Source organism: Microcebus murinus, chromosome 21 (assembly GCF_040939455.1).
Source record: "Microcebus murinus isolate Inina chromosome 21, M.murinus_Inina_mat1.0, whole genome shotgun sequence".
Lineage (NCBI taxonomy): Eukaryota > Metazoa > Chordata > Mammalia > Primates > Cheirogaleidae > Microcebus > Microcebus murinus.
Window position 1 is genome coordinate 16,137,455 of NC_134124.1, and position 23,325 is coordinate 16,160,779.

The 23,325-nt window shown below is 55.1% G+C and overlaps 1 protein-coding gene across 1 annotated transcript in view; it reads left to right on the forward strand.

The window, feature by feature from the left end:
• Positions 1 to 23,325, forward strand: part of PPARGC1B (PPARG coactivator 1 beta) — a 112,909-nt gene that overhangs the window by 76,668 nt on the left and 12,916 nt on the right. Inside the window, exons 2-9 of the mRNA XM_012741556.2 lie at positions 2,982 to 3,152; positions 8,879 to 9,091; positions 12,194 to 12,310; positions 13,692 to 14,784; positions 15,690 to 15,726; positions 16,684 to 16,748; positions 17,784 to 18,582; positions 21,734 to 21,809. Of these exons, the coding sequence (XP_012597010.2) occupies positions 2,982 to 3,152; positions 8,879 to 9,091; positions 12,194 to 12,310; positions 13,692 to 14,784; positions 15,690 to 15,726; positions 16,684 to 16,748; positions 17,784 to 18,582; positions 21,734 to 21,809 (2,571 nt within the window). The remainder of the gene's footprint in view (positions 1 to 2,981; positions 3,153 to 8,878; positions 9,092 to 12,193; positions 12,311 to 13,691; positions 14,785 to 15,689; positions 15,727 to 16,683; positions 16,749 to 17,783; positions 18,583 to 21,733; positions 21,810 to 23,325) is intronic.

Consider the following 23,325-nt stretch of genomic DNA (forward strand, 5'->3'; position numbering starts at 1 on the left):
TTATTTTGTATAATTATTTCATTATATATTACAATGTAATAATAATAGAAATAGAGTGCACAATAAATGTAATGCACTTGAATCATCCCAAAGCCATCCCCACTCCCAACTCCCCGGCCCCCGCCCCGCAGTCTGTGAAAAAATTGTCTTCTATGAAAACAATCCCTGGTGCCAAAAAGGTTGGGGACTGCTGGCCTAACCCATCTCCCTGCTTCTGTGCTGGCCCTGCCCCCATCACACTTGAAGTAAAGCCCAAATCCCTTACAATCCCTGCCTGACCCAGCCTCCACCTGCCTCTCTGGGGTCATCTTCTCCCATCCCCCCACCCCCACTCACTGAGCTGCAGCCTCACTGACCTCAGCGCCTTGTGCCGTAGGCTCGGTCCCGACTGGGGTCCTCGCCTTTGCTGGTCCCCCTGCCTGGAACGCTCTTCCCTCCTCTTCCATTGCCTGGCTTCTCCTCCGAGTCTCAGCTCAGATGGCAGCCCCTCCAGGAAGCCTTTCCTGACACCTGTCTAAGGAATCCTACTCCCTGTGTTGTCCTCCATCGAGTGTGTACCTGGTTTGTTTCTCCTTTGTAGCACCAACTCAATCTGGAATGAAATATTTAGTTATTTTCTTCCCCTACTAAAACATCATCAGCTCACGAAAGAAGGAACCAAGTCTTATACATCACAGTGCCTGGTTCATAGCAGCATTGAATAAATGCTTGAACACGCCCACTAGAGTGGCTAAAATTAAAGTGGCTGAGAATACCAAGTGCTGGTGGGGGCAAGGAACAACTGGACTCTCATACAGCTGATCGGGGTTGGGTGGACAGAGTAAGTGTTCTCTCATTTTGGAGAACAGTTTGTAGTTTTATAAAGTTACACACACACTTACTTTATGACCCAACAATTCCACTACCAGGTATTTACCCAAAAGAAATAGAAATATGTCCAAACAAATACTTGTACACCAATATTGCAAACTTACTCGAAATGGCCAAGAACTAGAAACAAACCAATTGTCCATCTAGAACAGTCAAAACCTCCGGCATCCCAGAGCCTGACTGGGCATGAAGGAGAAAGGAAGTTTCCAAAGGCAGCCAGCTCAGAGAGGCCACCTGAGTCCCTTGCAGCACACGCAGCCATCAAGTGTGGGTGGTTCACAGCCAGGGTGGGTGACAGCTGGGGGGTTCCCTGGGGGACCCAGAGATGAAGGCAACGCCTGTGTCCCTCTCGTGTTCAGATTCCCAACCAGGTTCGGAAGCATTCAGCTCTTCTCTGGAAAGTCAGAATTTATAATCACAGGTTTCGTTTGTGTGATTATTTGTTTACTGTCATCCTCCCTGACCCCCGGCACATAAGTTTCAAGAGGACATTGGTTTTGCCTGTTTCACCCCTGGCTGTGCGCAGCACCCAGCACAGTGCCTGGTGGCAGTGGCACTCAATATTTCGGGTTGTTGAATGCATGGGGATTGGAGAAAGAATGGGCAGGCCGGGGACAGGGGAGGGCATGTCCCTGGAGACGGACCTGCTGGGCACCCTGCTGCCTGGCCTGAGTGCAGGGGACCAGTCCGTGAGAGCACCCAGCCCTGGGGCTGCCTGTGCAGGCAGTATTCTTGCAAAATGCCAATTAAGACATTTGACCCAAATTTGGATAAAAGCCTTTTTCCTGTGTCAAGTTGAGCTAATAATATACATTTATTCATAATTTATGAGGCCTGGTAAGTGGGAACAATTAAGGAAAAGGCCTGGGCAAAACCTATTTCTCTTGAGTGTCACATACACCTCTTTTTGTTCTCTGAGACAGTCCCCACCCGTTTCTTCCTGCCACAAATCACCGTTGTTTTTATTGTCGTTATGGTTATCTGTTATGTCAGTGTTAGCTGGCGTTTATTGAGCGCTTACTGGGCCTTGCTGTAATGTCACCTCTTCTAATCTTGACCACACAAGGCGGGTATTGTGATGAAGAGTCTCACAGCCTGCAAGTGGGGCTTTTGACTCGGGTCTGCCTGGCCCCGGGGCCGATGCTCTTGGTCTCAACGGTGTTCCGTTTCCCAGCCCTGCTGTGGGTAACTGTGAGACTTGGGAGACCAGGGTGAGAAAGGGATCGCCTTCCGGGTTTAGGCCTGAGGATTTGCGTTACTGCTAACGTAACACGTTGCCGGGCGATGTTGGTGCCGCCGATCCTAGGGTCATCTATGTGGGATTCTGTTCTACACGCTGATGTTCTACAGCATAGCCTTTTTATTTATCACGTCTAGGGAGGGCACGTGGATCTGCCTCTTTCTTTCCTGCAGCACTGTAGTGGTTCGTGATACAGGTGTTTTGTGGTTTTATTTACCTATCATTACTGATGTGGTCTTCCACACTTTAGACATTACGAAACTTTCCTGTAAAATCTCTGGGAGCATGGGCGAGTGTTCTCCCAGAACCTAGTACCATTCAGTAATATCAGGCATTGTTATTGCTGTTTATTTCATTATTGATACAGGGGGCTGCTTGTTAGCCTCAAGAAGTCCCTTTATAGGTGGGGGCAGTTATGTAAAGGAGTAGCTCTCTATTTACAGGCTCTAATAAAGTTTCCAACAACACAGTTCTGGTAAGAGGAAAGAGGTGCGTGTGGGCAGGGCTTTGAGGGGTGTGTAAGAGTGCAGAGGAGAGAGGAGCAGAGGGGCTTGAGCTGCCAGGGCTTTGAGGGGTGTGTAAGAGTGCAGAGGAGAGAGGAGCAGAGGGGCTTGAGCTGCCAGGGCTTTGAGGGGTGTGTAAGAGTGCAGAGGAGAGAGGAGCAGAGGGGCTTGAGCTGCCGGGGCCTGGCTTAGCTACCAGCAGATTTCACCATTGCAAGGGGTGGGGCAGATCTTTCCATTTCTTGGCCAGTTAGCAAAATGGGTCCTTGGCCGAGGGTCCAGATGGGCAGCATCGTGGGTAAGAGGGTCCCTGCTTGGGTCTAGCCAGGCTCAGCTCTGATCTACATCCTTCCTTCCTGTCTCCTCAGGCTGGCGTGTCCGGGGAGGAGCAACTGTGCGCTGACTTCCCGGAGCTCGACCTCTCCCAGCTGGATGCCAGCGACTTTGACTCGGCCACCTGCTTTGGGGAGCTGCAGTGGTGCCCCAACTCCGAAACCGAACCCAGCCAGTACGGCCCCGATGACTCCGAGCTCTTCCAGGTGTGCCTCTCTCTGCCCTCCAGACCTGGCTCTGCCCCGCCCCGCCCCACCTTCTCCTGCACGCGCTCACGCACAGACATCCTCTCGCTCGCCAGAGCTCTGGGACCCCGTTTCTTGCGCTGGATCTGCGCCTGATCCGAAGCAGCTCTCACCCCTCACCTGGCCTGCGCTGTCACCTCCAGACAGCAAGGGCTGGGATGAGCTGCTCTCTGTGCCGTCCAGGCAGAACCAAGCCCTTCTGTGGGCCGGGGGTGCTCCAAGCCCTCCGTTCCCTACACCATCTCATCGAATCCTCATCCCCACCCTGTGAGTCAGGCTCCATTATTTTCCCATTTTGCAGATAAGGAAATCGAGTCGTGTGTGCCTCGGGCGATTTACCTGGCCAGTAGTAGCTGAACTAGATTCAAACCCAGTCTTCTTGCCTCGGGAGCCAGGACTTTATAACCATGACAGCGCCACAGTGAGAGTGCATTTATTGAGCAATGGTTTGTGGTAGGACTGTCCCTGTTTGTGTGTATTTACTCATTTAAATCTCTTAACAGCTCTCAGCCATAAATACAGTGATCTCCGTTTTTCAGTTGGCGCCTAGAAAGTTCCTTAACAAGAGGCGGTGCCAAGAACTGCTGTGCACGTGTCTCTCCCAACCCTCTGTGCTCCGGCAGCCAGGCTCGGGCACGAAATGCTTGACATTATGATGTCCGAGCCTTGCTTCGGGATAAAGCAAGCCCTGCGCGGATCTGCACGTGTGGGTGGGAGCGTGTGGCGTGGAGGGTAAGAGATGAAAAAAAGATGGGCCGTGTTTAGCGGTATGATGGGCACATCCACCATTCTTTTCTTAGACTTTTCTTCCCCATGAAGAATAGGGGCAGAAGCTGCCTGTGTCTATTGGGCAGTATAACAGCAGCAGCATGACATTCTGTGTGCCACATGCCATGGGGGGGGGCGCCACAAGCATCATTGCAAAGAGCCCTGATGGATGTTATCGTTCCTCCTAGGCATGTTTGTCGAGCCCCCTGTGTGCCAGGCACTGTGTTCCTAAGTGGACTTTGCAGTCTAGAGGGGAAAACTTAACCTTAGATCGGTAAACATGTAAACGAACAGTGATCACTTGTGACCAGGGCAAAAAAGGAAATGAACCCAGGAAGAGAGAAGGATCTGCAGGCCGAGGGGGCAGGAAGGGCCTCTCCGAGAAAGAGGCAGCCGCGTGCGAGCAGGGACAGAGCTTCCCGGGCAGAGGAAGCAGCACGTGCAGAGCCACGAAACCGGAAAGGCTCGCGGCGTTGGGGGAATAGAAAGGCGGAAAGGCAGTAGCGAAGGCAGCGTGGTAAGAGAGAAGGCCGGAGGGGTAGGCAGGGGCCAGATCATGCAGTCTTGTGGGCCACGGTGAGCAGTCTGGAGTTTTCCTGAGACTCTTCTAATCTATAAGTTGCACACTACTAATAATCCCTTTTACGGGTGAGGAAAGTGACGCTCACAGAGGTTAAGTAGCTGGCCCGTGGCCGCACAGGACCAGAGCAGAGGCTCTAATGTGGGAAACCCACACCTTCACCGCCTCGCCCACCCTGTGAGGAGTCACGGGGCTGGGCTGTCCTTCTGGCTCCATGTAGAGACCTCCATCTCCTTATCTGAACAATGGGGATGACACCTTGGCTACGTTGCTCCTTTCCTCTTCAGGGGCCAACTTCCAGAAGACGCTTTCAGGTTGCAGAGGGCTAACGAGCGAGCGGGGTCTGGGCGCTGCCTGGAGGCCATCCCCACTCAGAGACTGGCCAGGCCCACCGAAAGCCCCTGCGGAGGGGCTAACGGCTGCAGCTGGCAGAACTCTGCCCACGGAGCCCCTCTCCCCTGCGTGGCGGCACGCCCTGCCAGCTCCCCCAAGACTAGGCCAGCTCCCTCCATGCCTCATGGAATGCATAAATCCTTCAACACCCAGTTCCCTTGTCGCCTCCTCCTACGGCAGTTGGTCAGTTACTTCCGCTCGTGGGCTCCCGTCTATCTTGCGTGTGTGTGTGTGTGTGTATGTGTGTGCACGCTCATTTGTCCTTCAGACTGTGTGCTCCTTGAGGGCAAATAGTACTTTGTTCATCTCTCGGGCCTGCTAAGGGCCAGACATGATGCATTCCAAAAACCTTGAGCTGGGACCCGGGGCCGTAGGTTCTGATCCTCCTTCTGGTGCTAGCCGGGCCCGCTTCCCTGGAGGCCAGTGGGAATGCTGGGGCTTGCTGCCTGCGCCAGACCTGTGTTCTGACAGGCAGATGACTCCGTGGCTGTGGAAACAAACCAGGAGAGTGGAGAGCACGCTACAGTTATAGGGGTTGACAGCTTCTCAGGGACAGGGACATTGCCTTCCACTTCTGTATGACCAGAGTCCTTAGGGCTGGGCACGGCAGGCACTTAATACATTTTTCTGGAGTCAGCAGGTGTTTGGCTGTTCTGCCACAATTTGCCGTGTGGCCTTGGGCAAGTGGCTCCCTGTGGTTGGGCCTGAGTTTCCCAGCGGAGGAATGAGGGAGGAACATGGACTAGATCTGTGTGGTTCTTAATCTCCTGGGGCTGGAGGAGGAGTCAGTGGGTCCTCTCAGACTCTGATGAAATAAATCATGGACCTACTCCTAGAAAAACTAGGGTGGGGGGCAATTTCCTGGGTTTCTTGGGCCTCAGCTAAGCCCCCTGGGTGGTGGAGGATCCCTGAGTGTTCCTCCAGCCCTGATAACCTAATTCTGTTCTGTGACATTCCTTCAAGCCACTCTAGGTCCTCAATATGAAGCATTTTTCCCTTAGATTTCTTGAAGGCTCCTTTTCCTCCAGCTTGAGATCAGCTCAGGAGAGTTGGGGGTGGGGCCGAGTCTATTAATATCCCTTCCTCAGCTGATTAACTCTCCATTAATTTGCACTCCGTTTCTAAGCGGAGCAGGGAGAGCCGAGCCAATGGGCCCGGGGAGGCGGAGGGGGTGGCACGGCTCCGTGATGTGTTGCCTTAGGGTGCTGACGGCTGGCCGGGGAGCGGTGGCCGCGTGGGCAGGGATGGCCAGGGATGGCCGTGCTTCCCAGCCGGGCTCAAGGCCTCCAGATCCGCTTGGCAGTCCCAGAGCTCAACAGCCCAGGGAGGGGTGGGGCAAGGGGAGGACTTTTGTTAGTCATTTTTGTTTGTGCCCAACCTGATGGGTGCTTCTTGAGGGCTTTGCCCTTTCGGACTCATGTCAGCTCTATGCCTAGCGCTCCGTAAGTCAGTGTTGGCACTCTCAGTCCTGGGTTCCAGTCCCTGACCCCGGGACCCCTGACTTGCCATGTGACCTTGAAAAGTCTCTTTCCTGGGGCTTCATCCCCCTCGCAACACGCCAAAAAATAAAGAATGGCAGTGAGTGCCAGCTGTGATCGACTGGCAGCTGTCTCCTGCTGACCTGCTCCAGGAAAATGCTGGTGTGGGAGAAGCAGCCACAGCTGGTTGGCAGTACTGGGGCGCGGGAGCGCATGTGCCACGTGTGTGGCAAACCTGGTCACTGCGTGATGCCAGCGAGCCCTTCTGATATTTGTGATAATTCATGATGTCTCTGGGGCATTTGCTACCTTCCCTGGGAACGGGTGGGAATTCTCAGTTTATGCAGTGCTGATGATGTCTTTTCCGGATGACTTCCCTCTAGAACCTGGCCTTGGAGACACTGAGCTCAGCCTCCCACCACTGTCCATTGTTCGGTCCATTCATCCTTTCATTCATCACATCCGCCACAGCACCCCCACGCCCCGGGCACTGAGCTAGGCACCTGAACATCTACAAAGCCCTCTCGCCACCACCTCTAGGCTTGGCTTCTGCAGGAGCCCTGGGAGGGAGGCTGGCCAAGGGATCATGACTTCCTGTTTCACAGGAAAAGGAACAAGGCCAGGAGGAGGAAAGCGACTTGCCCAAGGTCACCCTGTCGATGGCAGAGCCCCATGTGTTCAGCCCCAAGAGTGGTCATTGAGCCCCAAGTTCCAGGATCTCAACTCTCCGTCAAGCTGGAGAAATTATTCTGGGAACACAGGATTGGGGGTCCAGCCTGAGGGTTGCAGGAGACCCACAAGTGTTGGGTAGGGGGGCAGCCCAGTGAGCCGCACCGCATTCTCGAGGTGGAGCCCATGGGGCAGTCCTGGTCTGGCCTTGGGCCCCCATTCCCCAGGGCCTGGGTCAGGCCCAACCCAAATCTTCTTGTGACCTTTCTTTTATTCTTAGCTCTGTTCTAAAAATTACAAACGTGTTTGTTCTCCTCTCCCCACGTCCCCCCTTTCGAATTACTCAGCTGCTGCTCCGGCTGCGAGGCCTGGAACAGATTTAGTGCAGCCAGAGGCCGTCACGAGATGCGTATTTCAGATGAACTTCCTGAAGGCAGGATAAACAGCCCGACCCAGGGTGTGCCTCTGCCAGAGCAGGCCGGGCCAGGCTGTGCTGAGGGAGACCCTCGCTGCCCCCGCTGGAAGCGACGTGATCACAGTGCCGGGCCTGGGTGGGGTGTGTGACGGAGCTCAAACTGCGGGAGAGGAAGAGCTTTGGCTCATCTGCTCTAGGGGCGCTCGGTCCGAGGCCTGGCTCTGCCCTTCATTTGCTGTGCGCCCCCTGACATGTTGCTGAGCCTCTGCAAGTCTCTGTTTCCTCACCTGCAGACTGACGATTAGAACCGTGCTCCCTGGGCTGGGTTGTGGGGCTGCCCGAGGCAGGATGGCTCATCAGCCAAGCCCTGGCCTTTGGCTGGGTCTTCCCTCTGCCTGGATCTTCTCTCCTTAGCCCTTTGCCTGGCTGGTGTCTTTCGAGCCTAAGTTTCAGTACCAGCTGCTCAGGGAAGTCTTCTTGGCCACCCTAAGTAGCCCATAAACCTCCACCATGTTCATCACGGCTTCCTTTGATTTTCTTCCCAGCCTTTCTCACTGTCTTAAATGATCCTGTTTCTTTATTGTCACTGCCACCATCACTGTCATCATAGCAGGCATCACGGTAGTAGTGGCAGCAATAGATATGGTCAAGGTTGTAGTCATCACGGTAGCTGGCTCTTATTTTGTGCCAGGCACTATTTTCTGAGTATCTTATCTATGTTGACTTATCTGGTCCTCAGCAATGACCTCAGCAATGAAATACGTACTGTTTGTTATCCCATTTGACAGATGAGGAAACTAACTTGCCTAAGGACCCACCGTTGATAAGTCTGGGATCTGGAATTCAGCCCCAGTTCTTGAGCCCGGGTTTCTAACCGCCACACTCACTTCCTGTCCTTGAGTGAACGAGCAGGGCAAGCCCTGGGACCCCGGGCTGTGGTTGTCATTGTTGTGGTTGAATCGTGGAGCTTCTGGCCTTCGCACTGCCTGGGCCCCAGGGTCCGAGGGGCTGGGGCTGCAATGGGATGCTGCTGCCACTGGGTGGAACAACTTCCGTCCTTGGTGGAGGAGGCAGGCGTTGCTCAGATGGCCAAGGTCACAAACTGTTGAGCAACAGAGCCAAGACTGGGACTTCCAGGGCAGGCCCCTTCTATTGTCATCTGCTGCCCACTCATAAAATTCTGGGATTCTTGGCACTGATAACACGTTTATTGGGCATCTGCTATCCCAGGAATACTGAGCAGCTCTGGTGAGAGGTGGCAGGAGAGTGACGGTGGCCCAGCTGGGTGGGAAGAGTCAGTTTTCACTGTGAAGGCCAAGGTTAAGGCGGTTACTAACCATCTTCCCTCTCTGCCTTTCTACTGCTCCTGCCCTCCTCACTCCAGATCGACAGTGAGAATGAGGCGCTCCTGGCAGAGCTCACCAAGACCCTGGACGACATGCCCGAAGATGACGTGGCTCTGGCTGTCTTCCCGGCCCTGGATGGTGGGGACGTGCCATTCTGCACCTCAGCTTCCCCTGCCCCCTCATCTGCGCCCCCCAGCCCTGCTCTGGAGACACTCCCGTCCCCGGGCCCTGAGATGGATGAACTCTCCCTGGTGAGAACCTGTTTCCAGCCGAAGCGAAGGTTTTGGCCTGGGATTGGGTGTCTGGTTGTAGGGGGTGGGCACAGAGCAATCAGCTCCAGCGCCACAAGGGTGTCCCCATGTACCGCCGCCAGCAGCATGGGTCACAGCAGGGAGCCTGGGCTGGAGGTGGGAGGCCGCCCTGGGCCCCACCTTTCCCACCTGGACAGCAGCACTAACTTCACGCTCTTGGGGATTTCAAGGATTGACCTGGTCATGTGTTAAATCCCTGAAATTACATGCAAACATTTTCCTAAAGATTATATACACACAGTAAAAATCCAAATAGTAAATGTGAACAGTTAAAAGCAAAACCTCCTTAGCCCTCTCTCAATGGCTTTTTCCTTCCCCAGAGGTAACCATGGTTACTGATGTGTTATGTGACATTCCTCTTCTACCTGTTTTGTTTTTGGTTTTTTTTACTACGAAAGGGAGCCTACATTAGATATGGTTCTGTACCTTGCTCTCTCAGTTAAGTGCGTATCTCAGAAACTCTTCCAGATGAGTATATAATACTCTGTTTCATTCTTTTTGTTGGCTATGTAGTGTTCCTTGGTAAGGATGTGCCATAATTTATTTAACCAGTCCCCTGTGGATGGCTATTATGTTGTTTCCAACTCCTTCATTATTACAAACAGTGCTGCAGTAACTCCTCATATAGGCCTTTTTGACATGTAAGTAGATAAATTCCTAGAAATGAAACTTCTGGGTCTCCGGATACATGATTTTTCAGTTTAGACAGATACTTCCAGATTGCCCTCCAAAAAGGTTGGGCTGGTTTGCAGTCCCATCAGCAAGAGCTAAGTGCTTTGTGAGTATCTGTAGACATGTGCACACGGAATAGCAGCTTTCTAAGGAGAAGATCTCAGCTGTTACCAGACTTTCAAAAGGATCTGGACTTCAAAAGTTACCGAAAGCTGCTGCTGCCCTAGACTCGGGCTGACGGTGCCCAAAGCTGAGTAGTCGTGTGCTGTGGCTTCTGGAGGCTGGCGGGACCCAGCTGGAACCAGAGCCTGCCGGAGCTGAGAGGGGTCTCAGGTCATGCAGAGGCTAAGCTGGGAAGGCCCGTCTGGGGAAACCGAGGCCCAGCGTGGGGAGGGTATCTCCTGTGGTCACACAGCAAGTCAGTGTGCCAGCAAAGACTGGAACTCTGGTGTTCCGACTCCTGGTCTAGACCCTTTTCCCTTCCTTCCCACCACCTCCAAGTTCCCCAAAGCAGTGTGACACATGCAGAGAGCACCCAGCACGCGCTGGGCATGGAATGTATTTGGTCCCATGGTGTGGCTCCTCCTTCCTTGTAGACAGGAGTCAGACTGCCTGGGTTTAAATCCCAGCCTTGCCAATTAGTACTTGCGTGTCCCTCCAGCACATGCCCTGAACCTCTCCAAGATGTGGCTGCCTGATCCGTAAGGTGGGGTTAATTAAAACCATGCTTATGTCAAAGGTTTTAGGAAGATTACAGCAGATAATACAGGTAAAGCACTTAAAACAGGGCCTGGCACATAGAGTTGCTCAGTAAACACTAGCTAAGTCATACTTCTGGCACAGCCATTAGCAATAACAGTTCTCGGTGCCATTTCTGTGTGGGGCCTCTGGCGGGGGGCCCAAACCTTGGGGAGGTAGAGTGGCCCCTGCTGGTCACAGATTGTTTCCCTCCCATGTGTGCATTCCACACATGTTTACTGAGTGCTGCGCTAGGCACACAGGAAGCAGACTCCCTGTCTAGACTCCCAGCATACTGACAGAGTTCTAGAAAGGCCCTGAGAAGTCATCCAGACCCCAGGTTGGGCCATGGATCCCAGAGTCCAGCAAGGGACTTACAAGGACCCATGGACTCTACGTATCTGTGCATTTTTCTGAGGTCAGCAGCTTCTATCGTCTTCTTAGAGTCTTAAAAATGTTTAGAACCAGTCATTTACTCTCCCTGCCCCTCATTATACCAGTGGAGAAACCAAGGCCCAGAGAAGGAAATGGCTTGCCCAAGGTCCCACAGTGAGTCGGGCCTGAGCAGGGGCTAGAACGAGGTCTAATTCCTCCAGTCCAGGGACTCTGTCCAAAGCCAGGGAGTCACAACATGGGGTCTAGGTAGGGTGGTGGAAATCCTCCAGCTCCTTGGGAGAGTGTGGAGTGGCCTTTTCTTTGGCTCCTTGTTGGGGTGGCACGTACTTCAAGGAAACACTCAGTGCTGTATTAAAATCTCACTGCGTTTCTCAGCTTGTCCCAACCTCGGCCATGGTAGGATCCCTGGTGGAATTTCCAGGTGTATTCAGCATCTTGTCCTCTCAGCTTAGACACTTTGTGTACCTGCCCTCAGGGTGCAGAAGCAGAAGAGTTTTAATTATTTTTATAGAAAAATTAGTTGGGGGAAGAAAACACAAGCTTAAGTGTGCAGTATTCTTCCCCTTGTGCACAGACAACAGGGCAGGTTGGAGGCGATGTATGCATTGTGTGTTCTTGTGTGAACAAAGCCCACCTCGTGATAGACTCACAAGAAAGTGGTTAATGGTAGTTGCCTCTGGGAGGGAGGAAGGGACTTTGGGCAGGAGGCAGACTTGCTTTTAATGGTCCACCCTTTAGTATTTGTGACGTGTCTTTTTTCTTAAAGGTAATATGAGTAAGCAAAAAGAACAAATGAGAAATCAGCTAGAATTCCACAGCTGAGAATCATTCTGTACCTAACCTTCCAGAGTGTGTATGTGTGTGTGTGTATGTGTGTGTACCACAAGTACATGCAGTGTCCCCATAAGGTATACACGCTATTTTAACAGCAGAATGGACAGGCGCTAGACAGACATTACCCAGGACCTCTTTGGGTTCTCAAAGTCACAGCTATTCTCCAGGGTTATTAACTCTGAAAAGGATTTACGTGTCACTGGGATTCTTGTGTGTGTCTGGGATTATTAGACAGTCTGCCACCGGCACTGAATATCTTGGGGACGTCATTCCAGGTCATGGAATGCCCGGTGCTGTGATGCCGGGGCCAGAGCATGGTCAGGCTGGAGGGGCTGGCCGTGTGGCCCGCGCCCTCTCGCCGCGGCTCCACACCAGCTCCTGACCTCTCTGCTTCTCCCTCAGCTGCAGAAGCTCCTCCTCGCCACATCCTCCCCCACGTCAAGCTCTGACACCCAGAAGGAAGGGACCGCCTGGCGCCAGGCAGGCCTCAAGTCCAAAAGTCAGCGGCCTTATGTCAAGGTATTTCTGTGCATGCCCCAAAATCTGCCCAACCCCCCCCCCCAGGTGACCTCTTGGGGACACAGCCTTCAGGTCTAGCGAAGGGTATCAAGTTCGATGAACTTCTCATTTCACTTCCTGCACAAGCCAGAGCGCTTGTAGCCGGGGTCCTAGGCTCTGCTCTTGAGATCCAGCCCAGCCTGGGGTTCTAGAAAGAGCCCTGGGGTTCTCACGCTTCAGTGCTCCAGACACCGGTGACAGCAGGGACCAGGAAGACGTGGCCTGCTCTTAGGGGCTTGTGTCCTAATGGTATGACAGACCCGAATGCAAGGTCCTCCCTGGTAGTAGAGGCCACAGTAAATAAAGAGCTTGGATTTCTTTTCCGGGGAGCCATTGGAGAGTTTAAGGCTCCGTCGTGGACACGCAGGGTCCCGGCAAGTCCCTTTCCCCCCTTGGGCCCTGTCTTCCAAACCTAACAAGGAGAGGTTTAACAGGTGATTTCCAAGGGTTCCTGTTCCTGAAAGCCTGCACTCAGCCCTCCTCCTCCTGTCCCTGTGTTCCCGCCCTGTCTGTCCTGGCTGACCCGAGACAAAGGCCCACCCTCCTGTGTGCCATCCTGTCGAGGGGGCAGCAGCCGTGCCCCTTCCTGAGCCACCTCTTTGCCCTCTGGGAGCCCAGCAAGCTCCCCAAATGGTGAGACACACCGACAGCCGTCGCTAGGAGGCCCCTCGAGGAAGACTGGTCGCTCTGGGAGGAAAGCCACCCTGCGCACAAGTGGGGCTAACGAGGCTGGAGAGGGGTCGGCTGGTGCCAGGTTGCAGCGGCCTCAGCCACCCAGCCAGGGAGCCTCCCCAGGGTCCTGTGGGTCCGGGGGAGCTAGTGAATTTCTCTTTCTTTTAAACAACTTTACTGAGATACCATTTACACATATAAGAGCCACCTATCTTAAAAGTACAATTCTGTGATCTTTAGTAAATTTACAGTTGTGCAGCCATGGCGACTTCCCCGTAATAGGACATATCTGTCATCCCAGGAGACCCCCAGACCCCCATTTACATTGCGACCTTCCCACGCCCAGCCCTAGGCAGCCACGAGTCCACTTCCTGCTCTGTTACTGAAGGGTATGGAGCGGGGGAGGGGGATGGCCAGAGCAGGGCTTTGGCAGGGAATCTGGAAGGGTCTGTGTGGCTGGGAGACCTGTTAGGAGGCTGGCCATCCTTCCTTCCTCCTCCGCCGAGCATGGCCCGGGGCCAAGCTCTGTACCAGAGGCTGGGGGTGGAGTGAAGGAAACCTGCCTGTCCTCCTGGTCCAGGTGAGACTCCAGGCTGGCCAGGGGCCATGAGATGGGGCAGAAGGGAGCAGTGTGGGGCTCCCTCTTCACCCTGGCATCTTCCCTCTCTAGGTAGACAACACTCACGACAAGAAGACCCCCGTGACGCAGCCTCAGAGCCGGAGTTGCACAGAGCTGCATAAACACCTAACCTCGAAAGCCCACTCCCCGGACAGGGGCCTGCAGCTGCCAGCCCCCTGGAGTCCCCGGCCTCCTGCCAGGGAGGACGAGGAGCCGGGTGAGGACTGCCCAAGCCCCCAGCCAGCTCCAGCCTCTCCCCGGGACTGCCCAGTGCCCTCGAGGGCAAGCCCTGGTGCCCGGGTCCCCCAGGAGGACATGCAGGCCATGGTGCAGCTCATCCGCTACATGCACACCTACTGCCTCCCCCAGAGGAAGCTGCCAGCCTCCCAGCCCTGCGGCAGCCCCTCCACACGAGTCAGGCCCCGGCCCCAGCACCCCTCCAAAGCCTCCTGGGCTGAGTTCTCCATTTTGAGGGAACTTCTAGCTCGAGATGTTCTCTGCGATGTCAGCAAACCCTACCGCCTGGCCACGCCTGTCTACGCCTCCCTCACCCCACAGTCCAAGCCCAGGCCCCCCAGAGACGGCCAGGCCTCCCCTGGCCACCCACCCCCGGTGGAGGAGGTAAGGATCACAGCTTCGCCCAAGAACACCGGGCCCAGACCGAGCCTGCGCCCACTGCGGCTGGAGGTGAAGGGGGACGTCCGCCGGCCTGCCAGGCCGCAGCAGCAGGAGGAGGAAGAAGATGCAGAGGAGGAAGAGGAAGAAGAAAAAGAGGAGGAGGAGGAGGAGTGGGGCAGGAAAAGGCCGGGCCGAGGCCTGCTGCGGACCAAGCCGGGGAGGAAGCTGGGGAGCTCTGTGTGCCCCGTGCGGCGGTCAAGGAGACTGAACCCCGAGCTGGGCCCCTGGCTGATGTTCCCTGAAGAGTCCCTAGTCCCCTCGGAGCCCCAAGGTGCTCTGCCCTCGCTGTGCCTGGCCCCCAAGGCCTACGACATTGAGGGGGAGCTGGGCAGCGCCACGGACGAGGACACTGGCCAAGACCAGCAGCTTCTACCGGGACCCCAGATTCCCGCCCTGGAGAGCCCCTGTGAGAGCGGGTGCGGGGACACGGATGAGGACCCCAGCTGCCCGAGGCTCCCTCCCGGAGGTAGTCAGAGTCGGTGGTGTGCGAGGCGGGGGCAGGGACGGGTGTGGCGTGCCCTCTGCACTGGCGCCGGGGCCCCACATGTGTGTCCTGCCCCGCGTGTCTGCGAGGTCGGGCGAGCCCCTTCTGCTCTGGGGCTGCAGCTTCTCTTGGGGCTAATTAGGGCAGATCTTCAGGAGAACAGCCACCCATCTCTGAGTTTCCCATCACGCACGGGCGGGATGCCACTTAACGAACGAGGAGCAAGATGCCTTCGAGGGGCTTATGTTTCAGAGGGAGGGGGGGACGGTCAAAAAGCAAACAAAAAAGGAAGAGAATTAGAAATCGTGAGCGATGCTATAACGTAGACTTGCCGAGGATGATGTGACGGAGGTGTGTCTATAAATTCAGCTGTAGGTAATAGTGGCGATGATAACAGGAACCGTGAGCTGTTGTGCACTGCCTGTGCCCGGCCCTGGTCTCGGATATGACACAGGTTATGCTCGTTGGCTCCCGACGAGAAGCCTGTGTGTTGGGCACGGGTTCTTGTCTCCGGTGAATGACACAGACCGAGGCACAGTCTGTTGAGTGATCAGTCCTGCACCCGCCTCTGTCCAGAGCCCCAAGCTGTGGGACTTGGGAGTCAGAGCTCTTCCCTGTGCTACCCTGTTTGGCCAGGAGGTGTCACCCTTGTGCCCATCTGTTCTTCCCGCAAAAATCAAGTAGCCGCTGGGCTGAGAGCCTGGGGTGGAAGGTGGGTTTGAGTTGTTCCTGCCCGTCCCTAAAAATGCAGAGGCATTTGGGTCACCTGCCCAAAGGGCAGCTGTGCTCGGCAGCAGTGGAAGTTTGGGGTCTCCTCCAGAGGGGAAACATCTGCTCTTGATGCCATGTCGGAGAAATTTATTTTTATGTTTTTGTCTTCTTTTCAGACTCTCCCAGGTGCCTCATGCTGACCTTGTCACAAAGGTATATTTTTAGGAATTATTGGCGTAGTATTCCATGCGAGTTTGTCTTGTTGGGTGTGTGTGTTGGGGGTGGGAAGGGTTCCATCAGTCACTGAACCTGGCCCTGGCCCCAGGCCCTTGCCCTCATTGTCATCTGGGGCCCTCAGGAGCTGCGCTCCTTTGGAAGGGGTTGGTTTTTAGAAGCTGACTTATGCGGGCCCAGCAGAAAGACTGGGTATCAGGCGTCAGGCCATTTCATAAGCTGTCCTCTTTGGGACCCTAAAAAGAGTTCTTTTGTCCCTGGGAAAAAGCTGACAGTGCCGTGTGACTTCTGGCAAGTTCCTTCTTCCCTCTGGGCCTCAGTTGTTCCACCTGTAAAACGAGGAGGCTGACAACACTTGTCCTCTGTCCACACTTCAGCAAACCTTGCCTGCATTTCCTAAAAGAATTGTGCAGCTTTGCCGGGCGTGGTGGCTCACGCCTGTAATCCTAGCACTTTGGGAGGCTGAGGCGGGCGGATTGCTCAAGGTCAGGAGTTCGAAACCAGCCTGAGCGAGACCCCGTCTCTACCAAAAATAGAAATAAATTAATTGACCAACTAAAAATATATATACAAAAAATTAGCCGGGCATGGTGGCGCATGCCTGTAGTCCCAGCTACTCAGGAGGCTGAGGCAGTAGGATCGCTGAGCCCCGGAGATTGAGGTTGCTGTGAGCCAGGCTAATGCCACGGCACTCACTCTAGCCTGGGCAACAAAGTGAGACTCTGTCTCAAAAAAAAAAAAAAAAAAGAATTGTGCAGCTTGAATTTCTTCAACAGCCGGGGTGGGGGTCCCCCCAGCAGACCTCCCCAGGCTCCGTTTCCATGGGCAGCAGGAGCAGGGGCCATCCCTGTGTCCCTTACCCGCCTTGCATGCTGGGGGAAGTGGAAGCTGCTGCCGACCTGCCTCTCTCCTTTCTGTCTTCCCTGCCCCCATCAGCGACCCTCCTTTTGGCAAGAAGAGCTTTGAGCAGACCTTGACAGTGGAGCTCTGCGGCACGGCAGGTGAGCCGGGGGTTTGCTGGTGGGGTGCCTTTGAGGGAGCTGGAGAGCCCCCTGGCATGAATCGCCCACACTGAAGAGCCCCTCAGGCAGTGAGGGGTGCCCAGAGAGCCCTCCCCGCCACTGCCCACAGGCTGCGCTGGGTGTTGAGAGACTCAAGGAGGGGTTAGCCATTCAGCTGCCCGTAATCGGCACATAAGGTAGTATCAGGGTCAAAAAAGAAAGAGACACAAATCTTCCCCAGAGGAGCCCGCAGTCTCTTGGGAGAGACAGGGACCTGCACCATGGCGAGCACTGATGTGACTAATTTCAAAGTGTGTACAGGAGCTCTGGGTTGCAGAAGAAGACAGGGCTGGGTAGGAATGTGGCCTGGGAAGACTGCAGGGCGCCCAGAGCAGGGGACATGTGAAACCTCATGTGGGGACATGAGGGTTTGATGATCAGACATCGGAAAGACCAAGAAGGGGAAGGTATGGCCAGCAGCAGGATCAGGCCAAGCAAAGCCCCTGGTGCATCAGAGACGCTAATCACCTGGGCTTACTGTGTGGTAGAAGGGAGGTGGCAGGAAAGAGCAGTGACAAATGGGCCAAAAGGCAGAGGGGTTTGCTTCAGGAGCCCCAGGGAGGAAGAGAAGGGCATTGTGGCAATTTGGGGAGAATGAGGACCAAGGTCAGCTGCAGGAGCACTGTAGGGCGCTGTCAGATCCCAGTGGGCAGTTCAGTCTTTGGCACCTGCCTGGCTGTGTGCAGGGAGACCTCGGAGGCATTTAGGAGGAGTAGTCGGATGGCTGGATGTGCAGCAGGAAGAGTATCTCAGATAACTTGGAGGCTCCAGCTGCCATTACCAGGTCACAAAAGCGATGGCAAATGGATGTCATCACATGCCAACGCCAGAGGACTGAAGGATTCCCAGGCCACCTCCAGGCTCAGCCAGCAGGGCAGCGATCAGTTAGTGACGCCTGCAATCCCAGAGTAGTGTTCAGTGTCCCTTGGAGAAGCGATGTGTCTCGACCTCACCTTTCTCTTCTTGCTTGGGCAGGCCTCACTCCACCCACCACACCCCCGTACAAGCCCACCGAGGAGGACCCCTTCAAGCCAGACATCAAGCACGGCTTGGGCCACGACACAGCTCCCAGCCTCCCCTCTCCTGAGGGCCTCCAGCTCGGGGCCACCTCGGGGCCTGCCCACAAGCTGCCAAAGAAGCACCCAGAGCGGAGTCAGCTCCTGTCCCACCTGCGGCATGCCACCGCCCAGCCGCCAGCCTCCCAGGCTGGCCAGAAGCGCCCCTTCTCCTGTTCCTTTGGAGACCATGACTACTGCCAGGTGCTCAGGCCAGAGGGTGCCCTGCAGAGGAAGGTGCTGAGGTCCTGGGAGCCATCTGGGGTCCACCTTGAGGACTGGCCCCAGCAGGGTGCCCCTCAGGCTGAGGCACAGGCCCCCAGCAGGGAGGAAGACAGGAGCTGTGATGCTGGCGTCCCACCCAAGGACAGTATGCTGCTGAGAGACCACGAGATCCGCGCCAGCCTCACCAAGCACTTTGGGCTGCTGGAGACCGCCCTGGAGGATGAAGACCTGGCCTCGTGTAAGAGCCCTGAATATGACACCGTCTTTGAGGACAGCAGCAGCAGCAGTGGTGAGAGCAGCTTCCTCCTGGAGGAGGAAGAGGAGGAGGAGGACCATGAAGAAGAGGACTCAGGGGTCAGCCCCCCTCGCTCCGACCACTGCCCCTACCAGAGCCCACCGAGCAAGGCCGGTCGGCCACTCTGTTCCCGCAGCCGTTCGAGCTCTGGCTCCTCATCCTGCCGCTCCTGGTCACCAGCCACCCGAAGGAACTTCAGGTATGGACGGGTGGCCGCAGGGGCCGTGGGCAGCTGAGGACCCTAGGTTCCAGGGCGTGAGCGGGGAGAGGAGACCCGGGAAACTTGCTTGGAAACTGAGGCTACATCTCCCTCTGGGGCCTGTGTCCTGGTCGGAGGCCCTGAAGGTGGTCTCCTTGGGGGAGCTGTGGGCGAGTCTGCAGGCAAGCAAAGCCTGGTCTGTGAAACTGGAGTGTCCCAAATCTCCAGATCTCCTGGCCTCGGGAGAACAAGCTCTCCTGGCCGATTGTGGGATTATGTCTAAATGAACTTGTCCCTTATGCATCTGCTTTTTTATTTAAAATGGATAGGTTTTTGTGCAAACGTGTACATGCCCAGTTGAAAACCTATGTGTTTACATGTAAGAGAAAGATTAGCCCTAATCTGTGTTCTGAAAAAGTCCCTGGATTCAAAGCAGCGATTATTCCCATCTCTGGGTCCCACTGAATTGTGCTGTGGCTTTACCTCGGTGTGGAATGACGGGTCAGGGTCCTGCTCGCCCAAACCATCTGTGCTCACTGAGCCAGACTGGAGAAGGCACCAGTCCAAACTCAGCCAGGGAGCTGGGCAGAAAGAACAGAAAGAACCAAAGCTGCGGTGGGGGGAGAGGGTGCCTGTCTCTGATCACAGCAGGACGGCAGGTCCTGGTCCTGCCTGGGCAGGCTGGTTTCCAGCCCTGTGCCCGAGGAGGGCCTGAGTGGCCACTAGGTGCTGCTCTTGGTTACAGAGCTGAGCCCATTGTCAAGTGCAGGGCTTAAGCCGGGCTTGCTGGGCCCACTTGGGCATCTGATGTGTCGGGTGGGGGTGGAGGTGGAGAACTGGCATTCCTAACACCGCCAGGTGGTACTCTGGTGTTGCCAGAGTACCTACTCTGAGACCAGGATTCAGGTCAGATGAAGTTACCTTTTCTTTTTTTTTTCTTTTTTTTTTTTTTTTTGAGACAGAGTCTCGCTTTGTTGCCCAGGCTAGAGTGAGTGCCGTGGCATCAGCCTAGCTCACAGCAACCTCAAACTCCTGGGCTCAAGCAATCCTCCTGCCTCAGCCTCCCGAGTAGCTGGGACTACAGGCATGCGCCACCATGCCCGGCTAATTTTTTTCTGTATATATTAGTTGGCCAATTAATTTCTTTCTATTTATAGTAGAGACGGGGTCTCGCTCTTGCTCAGGTTGGTTTCGAACTCCTGAACTCAAACGATCCGCCCGGCCCGGCCTCCCAGAGAGCTAGGATTACAGGCATGAGCCACCGCGCCCGGCTGAAGTTACCTTTTCTTAGAGTACTTCAGCTTCGTATTTATACACCGATGGCTCTTAATTGTTTGCAAAGCTGATTAAAACAAAGGCCTCTCTCTCTGATAAAATGTACATGAGCATCTAACTAGGCATTCAGTTTTAGGGGGTTTGTGAACTCCCCACAAACTAATGTTAAAAAGCCCTAAATTTTCTATTCCCCATGAGTTTCCCGGCAATTTCTCCTACAAACCCTTCTGTATAATAAGCCAGGAGCCATCAGTCGGAGCTGGCATCTGTCGGGCCTCGCTGAGCCTCTCTTTCTGGCTCCCTGCTTTCCCCAGGAGGAGCACAAGCCTTACGGTCCTCCCAGGTCAAGAGGCTGGCTTCAGCCTTGCTTTGCTGTGAGCTAAACCGCTCAGTCTCCACACTGGCCGTCTCCAAGGCTCTCTTCATGTTGAAACACATCCCTGGGGCCAAAGCTGGAGCTTCCCTGCCTCCTCCTGTCCTGCCCAGCTCAGGGGTGTTCGGGCAGGGCTTGTATTCCTGCCCTTGCCGGGGGACCGTTAACAACCTCTCTAGAAACCCACATGGATTCTCCTTTTCCTCTTCTCACCTCCGGGCCAGGTTCAAGGCTGGCTTTTTTCTGCTCACTGGAAAAAGTTAATTGGTTAACTGGGTTCTTGCCGAGTTTGGTACCTGGTAAGCCTGGTAAAACTAGGAACCAGCTTTTCTCCAGACTGGTGCTTCCACTACCAAACATCCATGCACAGGAAGCACTTTGAGCCAGTTTAACAACACAGACCCTAAACCCCATAGTGCCTTCCAGTCAGCTCAGCTCTTCAGGTGGGCACGGCCTACCCATGCTGTTGCAAAGGGATGAGAATACTATACTTATATAGCACTTTAAAGTTTGCAAGCCACACCCCCTCCTCTTACCCTGTTTGAGCTTCACAGATGGACTTGGAAGGTACATCTGCTTCTTATCCCCATTTTATAGATGTGGAAGCTGAGGCTCAGAGAGGTTAAATAGGAAAATAGAGCAAACGTTTATCAAGCAGTTCCTAGGCTAAGGGTTTACATGCATTTTTAAAAATCTAATCCTTGCAAATGGCCAAGGAGGTGGACACAGTTGGTTATTCCTGTTTTGCAGAAGAAGAACTGAAGCTGAGAGGGCTTCTGTACCTGGCCCAAGGTCACCCAGCAGGGAGGTGGTAGAGCGGGGTCTGCACGCAGGCTGTCTGACTCATGGGCCCGCGTCCTTTTCCTCCGGGCCGTATTTCTCAAGGACTCAGACCGGAGGAGCAAGGGCAGCGTGCGGACGGGCGAGGAAGGCTGCAGGCGCGTTGCACCCAGGGGCCTGCGTGGGCTCTGCGGACTAGTTAGTGGGGGCTGTTGCTTGGCCGAGGCACAAAGCTGCAGAGAGAGCAGCAGTTCTAGAATCAGAAGACCTGCTTCTAGCTCTGACTTTCCCAGCCTTCTAACTGTGGGCCAGTCCCATCTCAAACCCGAGCCTCAGAGTTTTTGTCTGGAAAATTGGGAGACATAAGGCCTGCTAGGGTTTTTTTCAGCAGGTCAAATAAGGTAATGAAGCGAAAGGGCTGTCCTGCCCCTGTCGGGCAGGGCATCGGCGAGGCTCAGCAGGGTGGGTTATAATTAGCAGCACAGTGGTTCCCGGCGAGGTAGCCCCCGAAGCTGGCAGAAGGCAGGCGTGCAAGTGTTCAGACCCACACTCAGCGCCGCGCCACCCTTGCTGAAGGGAAGCTGGGTTTCCGCAGGAGGGGGTTTGGACGCGTGCGCGCTCTGGCCTGAGCCCCAAAGCAGCACCCTTGCCTCCTGGAGCACGCCCCCCGGCCCCGTGGTCCTCCCGAGAGTGAGTGCCTCTGCTTTGCTTGTTCACTGACAGATGTGAGAGCAGAGGGCCGTGTTCAGACAGAACGCCAAGCGTCCGGCATGCCAGGAAGCGGCGGGAAAAGGCCATTGTAAGTGACCTGGGGCCCCGGAGCGAGCGGGGACAAGGAGGAAGGGTGGGGGCTTCGTGGACCCAGAGCCCTTTGAGGCTGGCTGGTGAGCCCCTCAGCCTTCAGCCCCTGCCTGGGGAAGAAGAGACTGTGGCCTGCAGAAGGCAGTTTTATTGCTGTCATTTGAAACGCACAAGGGTCCCCAAAGGGCATCAAAGGTGGCAGCAGGTGAAGTCCAGCCAAGAGACTGGCCATGAGGCCTGCAGTTGGGGGTGATTTAAGGCTCAGCAGCACCTGGGACCTTGAGAGAGCCAAGAGGGCAGGTTGTGGGGGGTGGGGAGTGTCAGGCTGACAGGTCATCAGCCAGCCCTGCCACCACCTTCTGTGTGACCTTGGGCGGGTCCCCCAGCTTCCCTGAGCCTCGCTTTACTCATCTGTACATAAGAGATTTGGGCCTGTGATTCGCATGGGTTCTACCAACCCAATCAGGGCTAAGGGACCAAGAGAGCCTGTCCCTTCCTCCCTGTGGACCTCCCTGATCCTCTCCAAGAGCCAGTCCACAGGCCCTTCCTGGGCTTGTGGGTTTGTCTGGTGAGCCTACTGCAAAGCTCCCCACGGAGAAAATACTTCAGGAGCCTGCAGTGGGGAGCTGGAGCCGGCCGGCTATGTCATGGTACCGGAAAGGAGGGAGAGGAGCTCAGAAAGACAAGCAGACTCCCGCTGGGTTTTCCCCCATGATGTGGCGCTTTGAGGAGTGGGGTGCACAGGACGTGTGCTACCCCGGAGGTGCGCAGCTGTCTGCAAGCAGGTACTTAGCACAGGCTGCGCACGGAGCGCCTTCTTGGAGTCCACGTGTGATCGTTCAGCAGTTACGGGCCCAGCCCTGTCCCAGGCTTTAGATGACCGCAGTGAGCAAGACAGATGAGGTCCCCACTCTTGTGGTTGGGCAGAAGGGAGGGAAAGACAGTAGACCCATAAACAATGTAATTACAGAGCAGGATGAGCACCGTGAAATGAATAATGTCATGACCGAGATATCTGAAATAAACAGCCGTGTTAGGACGGCTGGGGAGCTTGTGCTTATGTGGGTGGTCAGGGAAGGGCATCTCCAAGGAGCTGGGACCTGAGGGATGAAAAGGAGCAACCCGGCAAAGCCTTTGGGGTGGTGGGGAACAGCAACATGACTTCAAGAAGCTACAAGGAGGCTGGGAGGAGGGGATTTCTCTACTCTGCCGAACCTAGACGTGTTATGGCGTGGGATGAACGGTTCTCGTGACCTTGCTTATGGACCTCGGGCCTGGGGTTTCTTCCTTGCCGCCTATGGTGTGTGGGTGGGATGGCTGGAGAATCACTGGCTCTTCCCAAAAAAAGCCTGTCTGAACCAGAAACTGTCGGTTTTGCCCATGGGAGCACGGGTTTCCAGGGACAAGGCTGGACTTCCCTAGCAAGTCACAGTGACTCTTCCAACAGCAGTGGCTTCCACTCGGTCACATCACAGATCTGAGAGGAGAGGAGGGAACGTTCTAGCCTGGGCTTT